The 18748-nt window shown below is 42.9% G+C and overlaps 3 protein-coding genes across 5 annotated transcripts; 1 reads left to right on the top strand and 2 right to left on the bottom strand.

The window, feature by feature from the left end:
* Nucleotides 1-4129: 4129 nt before the first annotated feature.
* Nucleotides 4130-7066, top strand: LOC125528257 (uncharacterized). Its single transcript, XM_048692751.2, has 6 exons — nt 4130-4526; nt 4895-5002; nt 5109-5306; nt 5401-5461; nt 5856-5980; nt 6711-7066. Exons 1-6 carry the CDS (start codon nt 4212-4214, stop codon nt 6774-6776), a joined length of 873 nt encoding a protein of 290 aa, XP_048548708.2. The 5' UTR covers nt 4130-4211; the 3' UTR covers nt 6777-7066.
* A 245-nt stretch (nt 7067-7311) lies between these two features.
* LOC125528258 (vesicle-associated protein 1-2) lies at nt 7312-11219 on the bottom strand. Of its 3 annotated transcripts, none has more exons than XM_048692753.2 (9): nt 10901-11216; nt 10566-10636; nt 10354-10435; nt 10144-10259; nt 9901-10056; nt 9777-9812; nt 9662-9694; nt 8210-8287; nt 7312-7712 (listed from the first exon to the last, which is right to left on the bottom strand). In XM_048692753.2, the coding sequence occupies exons 1-9, from the start codon at nt 10956-10958 to the stop codon at nt 7599-7601; spliced, it is 744 nt and encodes a 247-aa protein (XP_048548710.1). In that variant the 5' UTR covers nt 10959-11216; the 3' UTR covers nt 7312-7598. The 3 variants fall into 3 exon arrangements, with proteins under 3 accessions (XP_048548710.1, XP_048548709.1, XP_087400617.1); XM_048692752.2 differs by having other exon boundaries at nt 9777-9818; nt 10901-11215; XM_087544491.1 differs by lacking the exon at nt 8210-8287 and having other exon boundaries at nt 9777-9818; nt 10901-11219.
* A 3410-nt stretch (nt 11220-14629) lies between these two features.
* LOC147986131 (cytochrome P450 family protein) lies at nt 14630-17531 on the bottom strand. The gene is made up of 2 exons (XM_087544490.1): nt 17301-17531; nt 14630-15904 (listed from the first exon to the last, which is right to left on the bottom strand). The coding sequence occupies exon 2, from the start codon at nt 15878-15880 to the stop codon at nt 14888-14890; it is 993 nt and encodes a 330-aa protein (XP_087400616.1). The 5' UTR covers nt 15881-15904; nt 17301-17531; the 3' UTR covers nt 14630-14887.
* Nucleotides 17532-18748: the final 1217 nt, after the last annotated feature.

The raw sequence follows: 18748 nt of genomic DNA, 5'->3' as shown, positions 1-18748 counted from the left end.
TAATTGTGTTTTCAAAATGGGCTTCTTGTTTCTTTTAGTCCATGAGTGCCACGCCTACAGCCCCAGGTCAAGAGCAATGCCTTCTTCAAGGTGCCAACCAAAATGACACCTCTCCACACATTTACCACTGTATTGTACAGGTACCAATGGAATAATGCTAAAATACCTCGATGTTGCTACCTGTTTGTTAGTGTAATTGTACTAAGCAGATCAGCTACTAATCTTCCTTGTCTTCTGTTTGATGCCATGACGACTTGTATGCTTAATTATTAAGTAAATTATTCTGTGGCGCATGTTATTTTGCAAGTCGCCATAGGCAATTGTTCTTTTGGGACATGCACAGGGTCGTTTTCATTTCTCATTAAAGAGAATTGATTTGGATATGATCATTTTTCATGCTAATTTCATTTCTCATTAAATTATATAGAGCTTATACTAGGGATGATACCAATATGAATATGTTTTACCATGTTTAGTTTTATTAGACTTAATGGCGTATATAGTTGGGCGCATTGTGTTTGATTAAAATACTCAATGGCATTAGTCGCTTCTTTTCCACTTATGTTGAGCTATCCCTTGAGAAGAATAAAAGCAAGAGAAATATCGCACTTCATGAATGATGCTTTCCTATGAATCTCACACATAATTTTAGATCATTCCAATATTTTACGATAGGGGTAATATTGTCTTCCCATTATTATGGAACTTATCTACTCTCCCTATCAGAATTGAAATGAGCTCACCTAAGTGGTCTTCAAGTATGAAGACAATCTTGTATGCTTTTTTAGTTTGGTCGTGCATGAGCAGTACTAATTACTATTTGCATATTTGTGTATACAAGAATGAAGAATCAGTACATGTATGTCCTGATATTCAGTCTGCATGGTAATTGGCCTTGTCAATAAGCTGGTTACACAAATCTATGTTAATAATTGAATGGTTTGCTTATTTTTTTTGAGTTAGTCCACTTTCTGAAATCCTCCTCTAGATATTTATTTTTGTTCTTTTGACTAGAGATCAGAAGGAAGACCTATTCTGCATTCACCCGAGGAGGAGGCTAAATGATCTCTTACATGCTTTTTTTTAATTCAAAAACTTGTGAGCATCAACCCATGTTTTTTTAACTTGAGAGAATACAAAAATATGGTAGACCAAGATTAAAAACTAATATTAGCTTCTTGCAATTTGGAGCTGATGGGTGTCATGTGGGGCGCTGCGTACAGGCGCGGGTCGCGCGCCCAGGGGCAGCAGCCGACGGCCACAGCTGGCGAGGCATGATCGGGACAAGGAGTCCTGATCCTACGTTGGTTCCTAGAGTCTAGGAGTAGTTAGTTTCCTAGTTTGTTAGGAGTCCAGGAGTAGTTAGTTTCCTAGTTTGTTAGGAGTCCAGGAGTAGTTAGTTTTCTAGTTTGTTAGAAACCCATAAGGCCTTTATATATCCTGTAATCTGCACCCTTGGACGCAGGCAATAAATCATTATCTCCTACCTCCTCCTCTACTCCTAATCTCTTCTCCTGCACCATTGAGCAGTTAGGCAAAAACCCTAGCGCTCCTATCAACCGAGACTACGAACTACGTAGTCGAGGTCCTGCTGTCTTGGGCACCGAGGTCCTTGACAATGGGAATTCCATATCATTATGTGCTTGTAAATGCTATGAAATATAGATGGAAAGCATAATTGAGAACGTTATAGTTTGCTTTCCAGTATTAGAAGAAAATAAGTGCCTAAATTCATAGTTGTAGCCTGAAATGTTATAGAATATCTGTAGTTATTAGTAAATGTAGTAAATCAAACTGATCTTTTTCCTTTTTTTCAACTTTCCTCTTAATGGCCTTGTGAAATTTGTGGGGTAGTGATTTCTAAACACTTGTGATATTATCTTCCTTTTTGCACGCATTAATTGTTCTTTGGTAGTTGTCTTTGTTACTCATGTTTAAAATTTTTTAAATGCATTGTCTGAAATGTCATATTGAGTAGTTTGACAGAACAAACCGACAAAACGTACTATGTTCCACAGCTAATTTATAAATGTTATTTGATGTACATGTCATCCTTAGCTCTCCATGGTTTGCTTTGTTGTCCTGTTTCCATAGGTGGATTTACATAGAGCCATATAACCATTCCATTCTTCTACTATTCATGCTAGCAGCGAGAGTTGTTCTAGCAACACAACTACTAACCTTTATTTGTTGCAAGCACGGAATAGCCTTCTCCCAATAATGTTTTACATGCATCGGTGATGTCTAATTCAAATTGTATGTTTGTAGAGAACCAAGTGCCTTGACCTACGCTATAAAGAGAGCATGTGAAAACAAAGCTAACAAAGCTGAAGTTGTTGCTCAGGATGAGAAGGAAAGTGATCTTCGAGCAACACTAGACCTGGACCTAGAACCACTGGCTCACTTAGAACACGAGTTAGTCGATTGTTGTGATAACAGTAAGGGTTGAGAGTGAGCGGGGAGAAGGTTAGAGTTTGTTTGTTCAGTTACAGTTCTGAGCAGAATAATTTTTCTATTTTAGAAAATGTGGCAAATTGCATTTCATCAGAGATGGCTTTGCTGTAAATTGCATGATCGAGAGGTTTTTATATATTTTTCATCAAGTCGTACAATTTTTTTCTTTGGTTAGAAAGGTAAAAATGCATAGGTAGGTTGATTCAAGAGTTAATAATGGACATCATGGCGTATCAGTTGCATGGACATCATACTTTTATTTTGTGGTAATGCATGACATTCAACTATATATTATAACATGACAATGACTCGGAAGACATCGGATATGCCTTCTTGGCTCAGAGGGTGTCACAGGCGGCGCACGCCTCCTCGCCTAATAACGGTGGCCGGGGACTCCACCTTGGCGGTCCGTGGTGGAAGTACAGTGTGAAGAATAGAAGGTGCCATGATGAAGGTGAGTCGGGTGTCATCTGGTTCGGACTTTCACATTTCTCACCCACATGTGGGCTGGATTTAGGGGAGCCCGGACCATCTAGATGCTTGGATTTTGGGGAGCCTGCTAGGCACCTATTTGATGTCTGAACATGCTCGAACATATGAGAGACAAATGAACTTCGGACTTGGAGGGGACATTAATTATTTGTTTGATGTGTCATTGTCAGAGTGATGTAATGTTAAAGTATGTATACAACGACACATATGTGCATGGAGCTTGTAAAAATTATATATTAGACATGATTGGTGTTGAACCGTCAAAATATGTGTGCTCCCGTAGCGACGCACGGGCAATATAACTAGATCATGTGTAAAAGTTAGTTAAGTTGGAGTAGGGCGTTTTGGTGACCGAGCTCCATGGAGCCCTTTATTTTTGAAAAATTCAAAATTCAAACTTTTTGACTTCAAAAAATTCTGAAAATAAATATGTAACTATACACGGATGAAATGCATGTGTGTGTAAAAATTCAAGATGAAATACTTCGAAATGCGACCTATAGAAAAAAGACAAATTTCTGGACTTTGAGGATGAATAGTAACATGTGTTAAAAGGCCTCAGATTTGTCTTTTTTGCACAGCCTTCATTTCAACGTATTTCGTCCTAAAAATTTACACACATGTGTGTTATGCCTCCATGTATATCTGTAATTTTTTTCAGATTTTTTTGAATTGTAAAAATATGAATTTTCATGATTTTGGTGTTTTTCAAAAACCGGCCTCCATGGAGGCCGAGCTCCAAAAGGCATTTTCGGTTAAGTTGAGCCTAAATTAAATTGAGTCGTGGAAGAGAAAAAGGGTGTGTGTGTGTGTGAGAGAGAGAGAGATCATGGGTGGGAGAGAGAAGGGGAGGGAGAGATATGGAGGGTGGTATATAGAGTGGGGAAAGCGAGAGGGATATGCATTTGTATTTATTGATGCAATAAAACAAATTAAAAGGCCCGTGACAACGCATGGGCATTCTACTAGTTTTACGAATGTGTGAGTGTGCTGGTTCAGCCTTGTTTTGATGTGCTCAGAAAAAAAAATAGAAAGGTTTTGAGGGCCATCGCGCAATTAGAAAGGCGTGTTTGAGTAGAGCTATCTGCCTACGGCCCATCCACATAATAAAATGAGGGCCATAGAAAAGGCCCATGTTAACCCAATAAAATCAGGCCCACACGAGAAAATCAACGGAAGACCCGTAAAAAAAATCAAGAGAAGAAACAGAAGGCAATCTCACAATTTTCTTCGGAGAGAGAAGAAAAAAACACAGCCGCTGCGCCATGGCGGGAGAGGAGCAGCCCCTGACGGAGTACGAGAAGCAGCGACTGGCGCGGATACGGGAGAACGAGGCCCGCCTCCAGGCCCTCGGCATCCGCCGCCTAGCGGCGTCCCCCATCCTCAACCGGCCGTCCTCCGCGGCGGCGGCGGCGGCCACCAAGAGAAAACAGAAGAAACGATCCGGCGATGCGGACGACGAGTACCTCCCGTCGGACGGGGGTGGCGGCGAGGAAGAGGAGGAGGAGGAGGACAGCTCGTCGGCCGGTGACCAAGACTCCGAGGAGGAGTTCAAGGCTTCCTCTAGGTCTAACCAAAAGGTGCCCCCATTTTCCGGCGGAACAAATCGACTAATCCAGGCCCTTGAATCTTGTGTGTATCATCATCGCTGTTAGCATGAATTAGTTGGCACAATTGCTTTGGTGATAGTGTATCAAGCACTTTTTTCATCAGTTGTAATGCAATTAGGGTTAGTGGGCTTGTTCATGGCATCCTTACAGGTTAAATTGCTAGGTCACGGTTTTAGCAATATCTAAGCAGCAACACAAGGTTGATAGATTTCACTGCACGATGGGTTGGAGATCTCCCAAAGAAATGGAATGTGAAATTCCATGTTAATACAGTATAACTGTCTGCTCTTTTATATTAGTACCAATGCATAGTTTTCTTTTCTCTGCTTTCTTTTCAGGGAAAGGCAAAGAAGAAAATGAACTTGGGAAGCTCTTCTAAAAGTACCGTTAGAGAAGAAGGTGCTCCCTTCACCGATTTTATGGATGACGATGCAGCCTTACAACAGGTAATACATACATCGCAAATGTAGGCGCCAAAAATGGATGTGATCCTCGAATGCTTATTGAACTCCTGATCCTTTTTTTCCACTTATGATTCTTCACCATATGCAGGCGATTGCGCTCTCCCTGGCAGAACCTTCAAAAAGTTCCGTGACAACAACAACAGACCCTTTAGAAAGTTCCGTGACGACAACAACAGTTGCAGAAACTTCGAGCAGAGGAGCCAAAGGACGAAAAAGCACACCGTGCAAAGATGACAATACCACACCTGTTAAGGATTCCTCTAAAAATAGGAAGGCAAAGAAGCAGGTATGTTCCTTCCAGAATGACATGTACAGTATTAGCTTTACATCCCAATCTTACTTGTGTTTTGCATAATTGTGCTTCCATTGCTTGCTTTCAGGTCAGGAGCAGAATTCAACTGTCGGAAGATGATGTGGTGGCAATATTCTTCTCATTTGATGGTATTTTATCTGACTTGGAAGTCCTTTTATGACATTTAAAACCTGAGTTCCCTAGAAAATTGATTTTGTGTTGCATCTATACATAGGCGTTTTGTTCTGATGCCCTTGTGATTTGCGTATTGGTTAAAGTTACGTATTTGTGTGATCCTGCGATGCTTACCAGGGGAATAAAGATTAATTCTTAAACAGTATTCAACAAGCCAAGCTGATTTGTCCACACTGAAGTATCTTCAGTTGGGTATTCCCCTATAGACAAATGGGTTTAGTTATGTTCATAGCAGAAGCACAAAATTTTGATTGGCATAGTTTCTCTTTTCTTGCCACTGTACTATAATGTTTCATCTAAATATTTTACTTTTATGGACTGTGAATTGGTTACTACTTTGGTGTACAGAAGCTGGAAAAGGATACATTGCACCCTGGGATCTTGAAAAAATGGCCAATATAAATGATTTCATCTGGACAGATTTTGAGCTATCTAAGATGATCCGTTGCTTTGATAGTGACAAAGATGGAAAGGTTTGTCCTTTGTTCTTGGATAAAAATGTTGCATATCTACTTTAAATGATGCATTGTTTAGAATCCAGTTTTCTGATTTGGGAAACTATAAGTAGTCTGATTTCTGTGCACTCATGGAACCACATGCAAATCAATTAACACTGGGTCACTGACAACTGGTTCCCTTGTGAAGAATTATACATTTAAATCAGTTACAAATACACTTCTCAGGTGGTGCCTGTTTTCGCCAAGCCAGAACTAGCAGATTTCCACCATTTCCCCTGCTATTTGCCAATGTATTCAAGAATGTGAATTGCTTAAAATCGTCGTGTACTTATTGACTAGCAATTATATATACATGATAATCCTGTTGTCCTGCTTTTTTTTGGTGTTTGATAGCCATCTTGTTGTCAACTTGCATTACTGAATGACCACTTGACTCGTGACTAGTGACCACTACTGGCCATCAGGATACTGTTTTATCAAGTAAGCTCAACTAGAGAGGGGGCAATGCAGCTTGTTTGTCCACCTAATGATAACTCTCGGCCATTTTAACGTGCTAACTCATCACAATAATTCTAAATAACTATTGCGGAACATGGATTCCAACAATGGATACCTACTCGGCATGGTCCGTTTGTCAAACAGATGCTGCAGACACTCGTTCGACAGCGAGCTACCAGCGCTACAATAAGGAGTGCTCATCTTTTGAACATGAATCCAGTTCTTACAACTCAATTTTCCTTCACAGATAAGCCTTGAGGAATTCCGCACCATTGTGTCCCGATGCAACATGTTGCAAGAGCCAGGGGAGTGATGATGACTGGGCAAACAGCTCTGCAAAACCTTACTGTTAAGACGGAATGGATTGGAAGGTGAAACTGGGCGCCGCTCGCTGGAGCCTGGACGCATGAGTCGATCAAAGTCCCAGGACTGAACAGAACCTTTGTTCACAGGAGCTGCATATCAAGGTCCTAGTAGGGTAGATGCCCAAGCTTGTAGGAGTAGCTGTTTCATCTGGGATTAATTGCTCATGTACGTTGTTGAGTCGTACTACGGGACCACTGTTGCTGTTCTAATAGGAATCACCAATTGGCCGTGCTCTTATTTACTACCACAAGTGGTGCATGGACATCGAATTAAGCACGAATCCAGCCTCGTACGACATCCAAAAATTCAGGATGAAGTACATGCATAATCAACCGAGCACTGCTCTGCTCGCTTGCCGAGTAAAACATCCAAAGAGGAATACATTTACACTATCCACTGCATGAATTTGGGCCAAACTTGAGAAATTTCCGCTCCAAGTCGTTAGTTTACTTCAAATATACCACGAGGCAATCAACACTAGATAGGCGAAAGTCATTTTTAACAATTATACCAAGTTATACTAGTGCCCAACCTAACAGTAGCCATATATATGACAAACAACCATAAGGTTAACCGTGACGACTACTCGACCGGGTATGATGGTCAACCCAGTCTGACGCTTGCGACTACAGGCGACATCATACCCTAAGATATTGTGCTGTTAAGTAGTAGTGCCGCACATGTAAATGAGCGCATCAGAATGCAGATGACAACACTGCTCCATTTTGATGAGGACAGGAGCCTAACAAGACGCAGGCACAGGGATCCTCTATCTTTTCATTAGATAGCCCAGCAGAATTCCCAGCAGAGCAACGGCAACCACAAACACCAACGGGAAACCACCATTGCCATTCTGCTTGCTGATCTCCCTTCTCACAAGGTCCTGTCGAAATTCAACGCAAGATGTTTAGTTACAACTATGTTAGGCTTCAAGCAATCTAACAAGTTTGGTACTCCCTCCATTCCACAATGTAGTGCTTCCTCTATCCACGTGTTTCAACTTTGACCGTAAATTTAACTACCAAGACCGATTGCGGCGGGAGCAAAAATTATATCAGTGAATTCGTATTCGAAAGAAATTTTCAATTATATATTTTTTTTCTCCCGCCGCAGTTGATCTCGTTGGTTAAATTTATGGTCAAAGTTGGACCTCGGGAAGCGCGGGCGCACTATATTTTGGAATGGAGGGAGTATTATAGTTTATGGATGCAATAGGCTGTGGGCCTAAGATATGCCCAAGTTAAATGAAAAGATAAGCAACAGCGCAACCGCTATAATGACAATTTTTCTCAAGCCTTAAACACCAGGGAAGAATGCTAATACTACAAGCAAAATACAAAACATGCCACAAAAATGTTCATCAAGATCGAGTCCACTAACCAGTTCCTCACGAAGCTTGTTGTTCTGCTGAATAGCAGAGTTTCTCTCTTCAGTTAATCTTGAAATTAACGGGGACGTCTATACAATTCATGAGATATTATTGGTGTCGGTACAAGGCAAGTAAAAGATACTTATAACAAAAGGTGTACGAAAAACTGAACAATGTTACGTGGTGAGCAGAGCACAAAGTCTGCTGTCCTCCATTTATTGACTCATAGTGCAGGGCTGGACGCATAATGCAGGTAATTGACCGTACCAATATACATACAAAAGTTTACACGATGTACTACCAAAGCATGTGCATTTGCTGCACCTAATAAAGAATCTAGTTGCTACAATAAAGCCAACTGGCAGATTTGGGTGTATCATTATGTGGAATTAGCTACAACTGCAACTCCACAGCGAGAGAAATTAGCAAAGGCCAACAACTAAAGATGATAAACTGAATACAGGTTGATTAACTGGGTATCTTGTTATAAGTTAGAGCTTGACCAATATCCACTGATCTCTGAGATGAAACATAACAGACCAGTTTCAAGTTAGAGCTTGACCGACGTACATACATGTTCTCAGTAGTATGATAACAAATGCATATTGCAGCATGCATCAGCCAACACAGAAACACCTAATTTCAAGTTTAGCAAGTTCATCATAGTGATGACGGCGCAAATGACTGTCTATGTCTTACACCCATATCTATTATCACAAAGGTGAGGTGAACTTAATAAAGCTCACTAGTGGCTTAAATATGTATCATTACATTACAGTATAAATTCAAAATACTTGAATTAGTTTGAGGCTTAAAGATCTAGTATTCTGGTCATCATTTATTGACTATTTCAGTGTTAAGTTGAGTGTTGCTCAAAGTCTAATGGTGTTAACAAGTACAACAGCATCTTGAACACAAATTTGTTGTTTGAATAATTCTTATGTGCTAAGCAAAAAGGTGTCAGCTCACTGAATATCTCATTTACAAAGCATGGCACTTGTGATGCACAACATTTCCTTAATCCTTTGGAAGTGTTAGACAGAATTGAGAAAGTCTCAGCCTAGATGATATTTGAAGAATAATTCTAAAGTAAATGGAGGAAGGTTGATCATCTAAAACATTTAAATTTAGAGTTATGAAGTAAATGTTAGCATGATTTTTGGGGAGAATATGTGACTAAGTGGAAACCACCACGATAACTCTGCAGCTTTACCATTCTTCCAAATGATATGACTATGCGATTAAGGCGCATTGATAATCGAGAAAAGTGCAAGTCATATATGTCTATGGTACTTGAATTTTACTTCTCAGGGATTCAATGCAAGGTTTGATCTGGCCAAACCCTATTAGTTTTAAACAATTACAGATAAGTATGCCCTGAAGTTATACAAAATCAATTTCTGCTTTCCATACTTCTACAAGAAAATCCATGCAGACTTAAATAGTTGTTCGACGGAGCTGACCTCAGTGGTTATCTCAGATGGTTCCTTGTGCGCCTGAAACCAGCAACAGCTCGGTTTAACATGGTTGCAAACAAGAGCAGATCAGGAAAGCAGCAGATGAAGTTAAGGTACTAACTGAGGACAATGGAGGCTCATCAGATTCCCTTGTTGCCTGCATCTAGAAAACAATCGATTACATCTCAAGCATTTAAGAACAAAACTCGAAATGAAAGAAACAGCATAGAGTTAAGAGATCTCACATCTTGATAATTTATGTTTGCCCCATCTGACCATGAAGGCCGAGGCGACGAACCCTCTTCAGATCCCTCCCGCACAGGCGATGGTGGTCGGGGTGGTTGCACGTAGACAACCTTGAGCCTCACCTCATCCACCACATTACCTGATTCCTTTTTAAACTACACAAGGTTCACTTGTTAGCACTGTTGAAGCAAACATCCCACAACATAACTGAACCAGCGTAGAGACATTAGAATGTGAAGTACCATCTCTCCAGTGATATCCTTGACTGCAGTTCCCTCCGTCACCACAGCGCTCTGCACGAGAAACTTGTCCTTGCACTGCATGTCGGGCGGCGCCTGCTTCAGCGCCTGCATTGTCACTGAGAAACCAGAGAGACTGTCAGTTTTTTGCGGAGATACTATAACAAAGCATCCTGATGGCTTTGGTGGGAGGTGCATGGGAGTTGGCACTACCGACGACGCTGCTGGTGGATCGCGGCGGCACAATGCCGCTGTTGGGCCGGACGCAGTACTTCTTGGGGCTCGTCGTCTTGACCTAAGAGGCGCAACATTTCACCAAATGCGGCATCACATTCAGACACTTTGCACACAAATTGCAGAGCTGCGCGCTGCGACGAAGGCTGAGAACACTTGGTGGAAAACGACGAGATGGTAATTCCGATTACCTTGAAGGCGAGGTAGTCGTCCGTCTTGTTGGTGAGCTCCATGGAGCACGAGATCTGCTTCATGAACTCGACTGCGCGATCCAGAAAAAAAGAAAAACAAGAGAGGGAACAAAATTTAGCACAAACAGTACAGCAAGCCGGCGAATCCGGCGGATTCCCTCCACGCTCTAAATAAGTAAAAAATTGCACAGGAATGTTTGACTTAAAAAACGCCGCGGCGGTTCAAACCGAGGACCGCGCCGACATCACTCCGAAAATTCCGTGAGAACAGCAACAGCAGCGGCATGTGCCCCGGAACAGCTAAATACAGTACAAAGGGGGAGGAGGGGCCGTACAGGGGAAGCGGAGCTCGAGGGGCTCGATCCCGAGCAGCTCCTTGGAGTCGGAGCCCATCCCGCGGCGCGAATTCGGCGCCCGAGCTCGGCGCGGGTTCGGTCCGGCGCGGGGGGGCGACGACGGGGGAGGGGGGAGCTAGGGTTTGGGGGAGTGTGTGCCTCGGGGGGCGAGAGGAGTGGAGGAATCGGAAGGGAATTTGGTTGGAGACTTGAGTCGCGGAAGGGAGCAGGAGTGGGGAGGTGGTGGTCTTTTGTTGGGAGACTTGAGCACGAGGTGGGTGGGCTAAACAAGAGAGAGGGTAGGCTGCCTGACCCAAATGCGGCAGCGGTTGCGGCTGATGCGCCTTTAACCTCTGTGTGGTTTCCTCTTTCTGCAAAAGGGCAAGGCCGCGGTAGGTGAAGTGAATTTTTCTGCTGATTGATGACGGTTGAGATATCGCATCGCTTTTCTTTTGTTAGGCGGAGAATTCGGGAATTTCTCTAAGTAAAGGTGTGCACCTTTCTAGTATGTGCCATTTGACCTCGCTAGTCACCTTCTCACCTCATTAGTATGTGCCACTTGACCTCGCTAGTCACCTTCTCACCTCATGATGAAATTTGCGGCAAAATCATCTACTAGTATCAAGAGCATCGCCGACAGACTAGTAGGACGCAAAAACACTGATGTGTCTCTATTTGGTGCCTAAAAAGATTTGAAACAACCCTAAATTTCCCCCTCAAGTGCTGCATTTTGCAGCATCTCTACCCGCTACCGCAAAAACCAAACACGACGTCACGGCCACACACGACCACCGAGCTGAAGTTTCCCTGCCAGCCGACCCATGGCCACCCCACACCGGTTATGGTTGGATCTCACTGTCACCCACCATCCGCGGCGAGTCCGTCGTGCTCCTTGACACAGTCGCCCATTCCCGTCGCTCCGGATGTCCACCACCACCATAGCAGCCGCCGTCAATTGTGGTTCCACCGCTGCCCAATTTGCAGCAAATCTGATTGTTCCCTGCCCCCCCCCCCCCCTCTCCGTCGTCCGAAATGGCCGCCGCAACAAAGGGGCTTGCCCTATAGGCCGGTATCCCACGTGGTCGCCGCGACCATTGTCGAGCTGTTGCTCCTTTAGAGCTCTTGGCTATCGGCGGGCACAACCGTGGAGGCTCTGACCCGGCGGTAGCAAGAACACGTTCGGTCCATTCCTAGCTAGCTCGGCGACCCCGCATCAGACACGGCGAGCTACGCCGGCCGGAATTCACCTTTGTGCCTGATAGGTGTTTGACAGAAAGCATCCAAGGTAAAAAAAACATTTTTTGTTTTTTGTGGCGATATAAGAGTGGATTTGATGCAAATATTGTGTAAATGTAGATAAATTTGTTTGAATCGTCTTTGTGGGATCATTCCTCCTCCGGAGAGGAATACGAGTGGGATAAAGACGAGGACATTGATTTGATCATGATGCTGCACATGAAGAAGACAAGTGGTTGAAGCATGATGGTTCTGTTGTCGGTCGTGAGGTGATTCGTTAGGACGAAGCAATATGGGCACCATAGATTGATGGTCGTTATTTTGGTCCGAATCTAGCATATCCAGAGCGATACTTTCCACGTCGGTTCAGAATGGCTCTGGATTTGTTCCTCCACATCATCAATTGTGTGAAGCAGCATGATCGATTCTTCAAGCAAAGGAGGAATTGTGTCGGAGATTTTGAACATGGCACTGTCCAGAAGGTGACTAAGGCATTGCGCACGATGACATATGTTATTCCTGCAAATTTGGTTGATGATCCCTTGGCAATGGGAGAAAGCACTTCCATCAAGTGTGTGAAGCAATTTGCAAAGTGGTTGAATATTTTGGGCCAGAGTATTTGAGAGCACCCAGTGCTCTGGACAGTCAAAGACTTTGAAGATGAAACAAGGACGCGGGTTTCTAGATATGCTCAGTTCAATTGATTGCATGCAATGTATGTGAAAGAACTGCATTGCAACATGGCATGGACAATTCAAATGACGTGTGAAGGATGCCACCGTCATTCTTCAAGTCGTGGCCAATCAAGAGATATGGTTTTGGCATGCATATTTCAAGATGCCTAGATTTTATAGCGCCGTTAATGTGCTCCAGCGATCACCACTCTTTGCGCGGTTGGCTAATTGGAAATCACCTCCGGTGGAGTTTTGAGAAAATGGTCGCACATACAACATGGGATACTACCTAGCGGATGGGATATATCCAAAGGGTGCAACCTTTGCAAAAATTTATTTAAGCCCCCAAAGTAAGAAAAAATTTCAATTCCATAATGCTCAAGCAGCTGCTAGGAAACATGTGGATATGTCATTTGAAATTTTGCAAGTCCAATTTGTGGAGGACCAGTTGGATCTTGGGATCAATAAATCCTTTGGTACATCACTAGGAGGGTGTGGCCATGCACAACATGGCAATTGAGCATGAGCATGTGAAACAATTGGATTACTCCTTCTATGAATTGATGGGGAAGCCGGTGCAACCACGTAGAAGGAAAGACCGCATCTGACAATTTCTTCAAGTTCACTATGACATTCAAGATACAGATACTCACAAAGATCTTAAAGGAGATCTCATTTAGGCGTGATAGACGTGGAATGGGAACACGACCACTAATTCTACCTCTATGTGTTCATGTCATGTGTGTTGAACTGTATGTGATGTTTGATGAACAAGTGTGTTGAATTTGAACTTGTGTATTGATGAACTATGTAGTGATTAAGTACTAATTGTGTTCTATTTGTTGTGGATTAATTTGGCATGTGTTTGATATTACTTGCTTTGGACTTATTATGTTGAGCATGCTCAAAATGTTTGGTAGTTGAATAAAGCCAAATTTGCAGGGCACTGGTTTTGCATCATCTGTTACAGTAGAGTTTTTCGGATGCCAAATAACCTTCTCTCCTCTGCCATAAAACCATTCAATTTTTTTTTAAACACAACACAAATGCAGATCCTTAAAATCATTCCCACCAACTTTTACATCATCTGCCCAAGATGCTCTAGCATCTGCAATGACAGATTGTCTGTTAGACACGTAAAAAGTGTCTTGAACTCCACATAGGTCCGGATCTACATTTCAAAAATAGTTAAATATGCAACTTCAATTGCATTTCTGAATTTTATTTCTCTGCGGTGAATTTCTAATATCTTAGTTGTGCGGTGCCTACACAATCGAACCCAGACGCACGACACACGCCAGCAGCGTTGAATCAACTCATTAGGTCGCAAGCCGCGTCGCTTGGCTTGTCGTGTGCTTGACAAGCCTAGATTTTCGCTGATTCCTTTTGACATTTGGACAGCTGCTCTCTGAACTTCAACAGAGTAGGCGAACCGTACGCATCTCACAACACAGGGTTAGGTCGGGCGCTTTGCAACTTTGCGTGATATATGTGCTGCTTGATCTGGATCAAGAGGACTATCTGAGAAAGACATAACTTGTTTTTTCTTCGCTTGGTTGCCATCACAAATGACACACCCAACCAGTTGAGATTTCTTTAATATCCTGCACACGAATGTCGGCCTAGTTCTTTTGGCCGATTCCGTCGGAATCTTGAGAATCAAACCTCCTCCAGATTCTCCCACAATCCTGAACCCACCAAAAGAACTCACCTGGCAGTGCACAACATGTGAATGAAGGAAGGATACCATATCCTTCTCACATGGCAACAAGCCTCCGTGAGGCGCAGATCTTCCGAGGAAATGGAGCGACACCCACACTGGCAACAGCTTGTATATATATCTTCTATATTCAAGTAAAGTATTTCTTACACACTCATACCAAGTTCAGCATCACGGCAATGTACAATTTTCATTTTATCTGTATACCAAAGCAGTTGCACGATTCAAAGTTTCTATCAGTCAAAACCCTTTTTTATTCTACGTCCACTACGTCTGGCAAATACAGATGCACCAGAACTAACATGTCACCCATTCTATCGTGCAGTGAGCAGCAGAAGCACAGCAGCTTGAAGAAACCTACCTGTTCACATCATTGCTCGATCCGTAGCTCGGATCGCTCGCGGAACTGACCCCAGCAAACCAGGCAACGCGCATCAACTGAATCCCAAGGACCAGCACCCACCAGGTCACCAAGCCACGAAGGCTCTGCACCATCCACCCCGGCGCAGCGATCTCGCTGGCCAGCTGCAGGCCCCTCATCAGCTGTAGCACCCGGTAGCCCTCATAAACGACGGGGGCCACCAACCAGACCGGCGATCTCCAGTGCCATGTAAGCGTCTCAGTCAGCATCTGCACCGAAAGGAGTAACAGGTATGGCCCAAGCAGCACCAAGAACGGAATGAATGGCAGATGTGGCTGCAGAGCTCCCCGATGAGACGCAAAAAGCAGGGCAAAAGGAGCAACAAAGCCTAATATGCTGGCAACCAGATTCCAAGACCTGTAAGTAGTTGGGATCTGCCTTGTCAGGTCGAACGAATTGTTCTCTGGACGCCCGCACGCGTCGGCCATAAGGAAAAACAGCATTGCTCCCATGTTAAAGATGCAGTCGAGTCCCACTAGGGATAGAAGGCCCGCGATGTTAGGGCCAAGGAACACTGAAGGCAATGGCAGCCACAAAGTTGGAACTATACCGGTAACCAACAGAACTGAAGGCCCTAACAGCCACATTGGCAGCTTAAATGTTGCTGGCTGCTTAGAAGGTTCATTCCTCACGTCCACAACATCCTGGTCACTCTGGAGGATTGGAATCTCTGGAGCTTCTTCTGTATCAATAGCTTCGACAACATTTGTTCCCATGATAATGCTGGCATCGTCCTCTGTGGAGGCATATGGTAGAGAGGCCTCCCAAGGCAAATTCTTAGTGCAACGCAATGCAATGTTCTTAAAATGGCCTGACTGCAAGGGGCTCCAATGAAGAGACTTAGGCAATCTCGTAAGTCTATTCTCATGAACCTGCCTCCTAACATATGCTCTGTTTAGTTTTATCTGTGAACAGAGCAAAGAAGCCATGGTACAGGATGCCAAATTCCAACGCTGCAAAAGAATTAAAGTGAAACAAATTAGTGCCTCCAATGTATGGACCGTGGCGAGGTATCTAGCAATTAAGATAAACTCAAACACAGGCTAACAATGAAATGCAATACAGCTTGATGTCAGGTTGACAACAGTAAAACAAACTCAACACTTAGATCTAGTAGTTAGCTTAGACGCTTGCCCTTTATGCCTTGGCATGTCACTCAACCATTTTTAATAGATGGTACTGAACCAAAGATTATCAGTCCATGTTATGAAAGGAGAGCGTACAAGAAAAGGTAATGTCACAACGACTAATTGCAGTATCCACAGGCAGATCAAATATTCAATGAAATCCATGATTGCAGTTACTGTTTTCAGATACTTCTTATTCAACAGATTTTTGAGTAAAGAACTCCAGCTTCAGCACTTCTTGTTGTTTTAGCTTGCAAAAACGTCTTATATCATGGGATGGCGGGAGTAATAGTTAACTTGTAACTGGAAGCATACTTTTGACTTCCGAGACAGGAAACATGGTAAAACATAGGACCAAAAAATGGAACTCGACTGCACCTCATTAAAGACAAGTTACTACCAAACCTAAAGTTTAACAAGGTACAAGACGGAAGCCAAAAGATAAATACCTAAGCACTTAGGAATAAACTTAAAAATTGCAAGAATTATCTAGCACACGTGAGATTTTAACATGTTGTAAATACAGCAAAAATTACAGAGTATGTATGAGCTATAAAACCAGACATACAAAGTCCCCCGCTTAAATTGCATAAGATTCAAGACAGCGGTAACTATTTAGGCCTGAATCCAATGATCCAGGAGATATAAAGATGCTACTTTACACAGACCTAAACTGCTAGTTCTTCTCCCCAGCGGACACAATCTGTCGGAAAGGTTACTGGGGTTCCCAAGCTATTCACCACATCTGTGCAGCAACGGTACTAAACAACACCGGAAACTTAAGGATAACCTGTACTTTGAGTGTGTGTCATTTTGCATAACTACGAACAAGCTCTGTATTAACAGAAACAAAATCCCCATATCTGTTGACTACACAGTATGTGCATCTAGCTATGCCTGATGGCAAAACCTACACCTTTAAAACATGCGCTAGTACTCGACAGCTCGACGCTTTGATCCTTCAGCGACCGAACCCCACAAATCACAAGGGCATACAGCTATGAAGTAACCACCCCCACCCCCCGCCCCCGCGTTTCCTTTCTCAAAATTTAGTGCTGAACGCAGGCGTCGGAGACACCGAGAGCGCTTCTAAACATTCCCAAAGCCTCGAATCTGGTCAGATCCGCAGATTTCGCCCGAGCGCTGCTACCTTGCTGGGACCTGCTGTTCGGGGCTAGTTCTTATAGGTAACGTGATGGACGGAAGAAAGGGGACGGCTAACCTGATTGGATTTCCCTCGGCGCTCCCTTCTCGCCGGCCGGAGCTCCTCCGAGGTGAGGAAGCCTCCGAGCAGTTCTTCTCCCCAGAGGCGGACGCACGGCTTGAGCGGTGTGGAAGGGGCAACCCGGCCCAATACGCAACAATAAGCACGGTGGGCCGAAGTATGGAAATGAGAGTGCCGTTTTGGCTCCGGGTCATCGGCGGTGGTTTACCACGGGGTTTTTGATCCGACGATCTTGGAAACTTACGCATGCAGGGAGGCGTTGGCACTTGCTAGATATCTTCAGCATCGGATTGCCAAGGAGTGATGAACGACATAACCAAGGGAGAGGAAGACCGCACTCAGCTATCATCCAGAAAATTTTGGGACGTAGAAACAACTTCAATTCTGTTTCTTTTGTTCATGAGCGTAGAAACTTTAATTTCAAAGCTCACAATCTTGTCAAACATGTTTGTAATCTTCAGTCAGGTAGACATGTATGGTTGGTCAATCCTTATGACCAACGTATTGTACCCATGAACATTTATGTTAATCAATAAAGTGGCGAGATTACTTAAAAAAAATCTGCTCCTGGATGAACAGTAAATTCAAAATAAATAGACTAAAACCCCTAAAAGACTAAAAGGTAAATTCAAAATAAAATCTCTCAAAAATTTAAAATTCAAAATAAATAGTAAAGAAATACTTATTTTTTGTGTGGATGTTCATGTTACTCTAATAAGCATGCTTGAAATTTTTCATGCAAAACGGGATAGGAGTGCTTTGTCGATGGAAAAAAAAGTTCAATGTAATATTTGGAGGTAACATTTTGAGTTTGATTTGTTTTTTCTCACAGGTCAAAATGCTTAAGATTTTTCACTGAAAAATTTCAGGTAGCATTAGGATGTGATAGTGAACACATCTCTTTTTTTTCATTTGCAAAAAACATTTTTCGCAGACCAAAGTATATGCTCCCAAGAGAAAAATTGGAATTCTCGTGTTTTGGCCCTTCTTTTGTGTGTTATAATAGTGTCCGAACGGAGGAGCCATGTGAAATCTTGGTCTCTCAGGGATGCGGTTAGTATGAGCTCGAGCTCATGTGAGCTTGGGTAAACAATAAGTGAATAAAACTTAAAAAAAACTGGTTTTTTAGCAAACATTGACAAATATTTTGATTCCTTGTAAAGTTCTATAATGGAACGACAATTGTAGAAGACTTGGCAAAAGATGATTTTTTTGGAGCATCGATCTTATTGTCCATCAATTTTGGAGCAACATGAAAAACATTTTGAAGCATCAATTTTGTGGTGGGCTGGTTCCACCACAAAGAAGCTAACCATGTAAACTACGCTTAGTTCATTATGGGAATAGGTTGGGAAATATTTTTTTGTAGGTGGGCTTAGTAGCCTAGAATCTAATAAAAGAAGTTGAATGTTGTTTGTGAGAACAAAGGAAATGCTCGTTTGTGA

The sequence above is a fragment of the Triticum urartu genome, chromosome 2A, assembly GCF_056163025.1.
Source record: "Triticum urartu cultivar PI428250 chromosome 2A, HENAU_Tu73, whole genome shotgun sequence".
Classification (NCBI taxonomy): domain Eukaryota; kingdom Viridiplantae; phylum Streptophyta; class Magnoliopsida; order Poales; family Poaceae; genus Triticum; species Triticum urartu.
The sequence above is the reverse complement of the archived record's forward strand: the minus strand, read 5'-3'. Positions and strand labels throughout refer to the sequence as shown.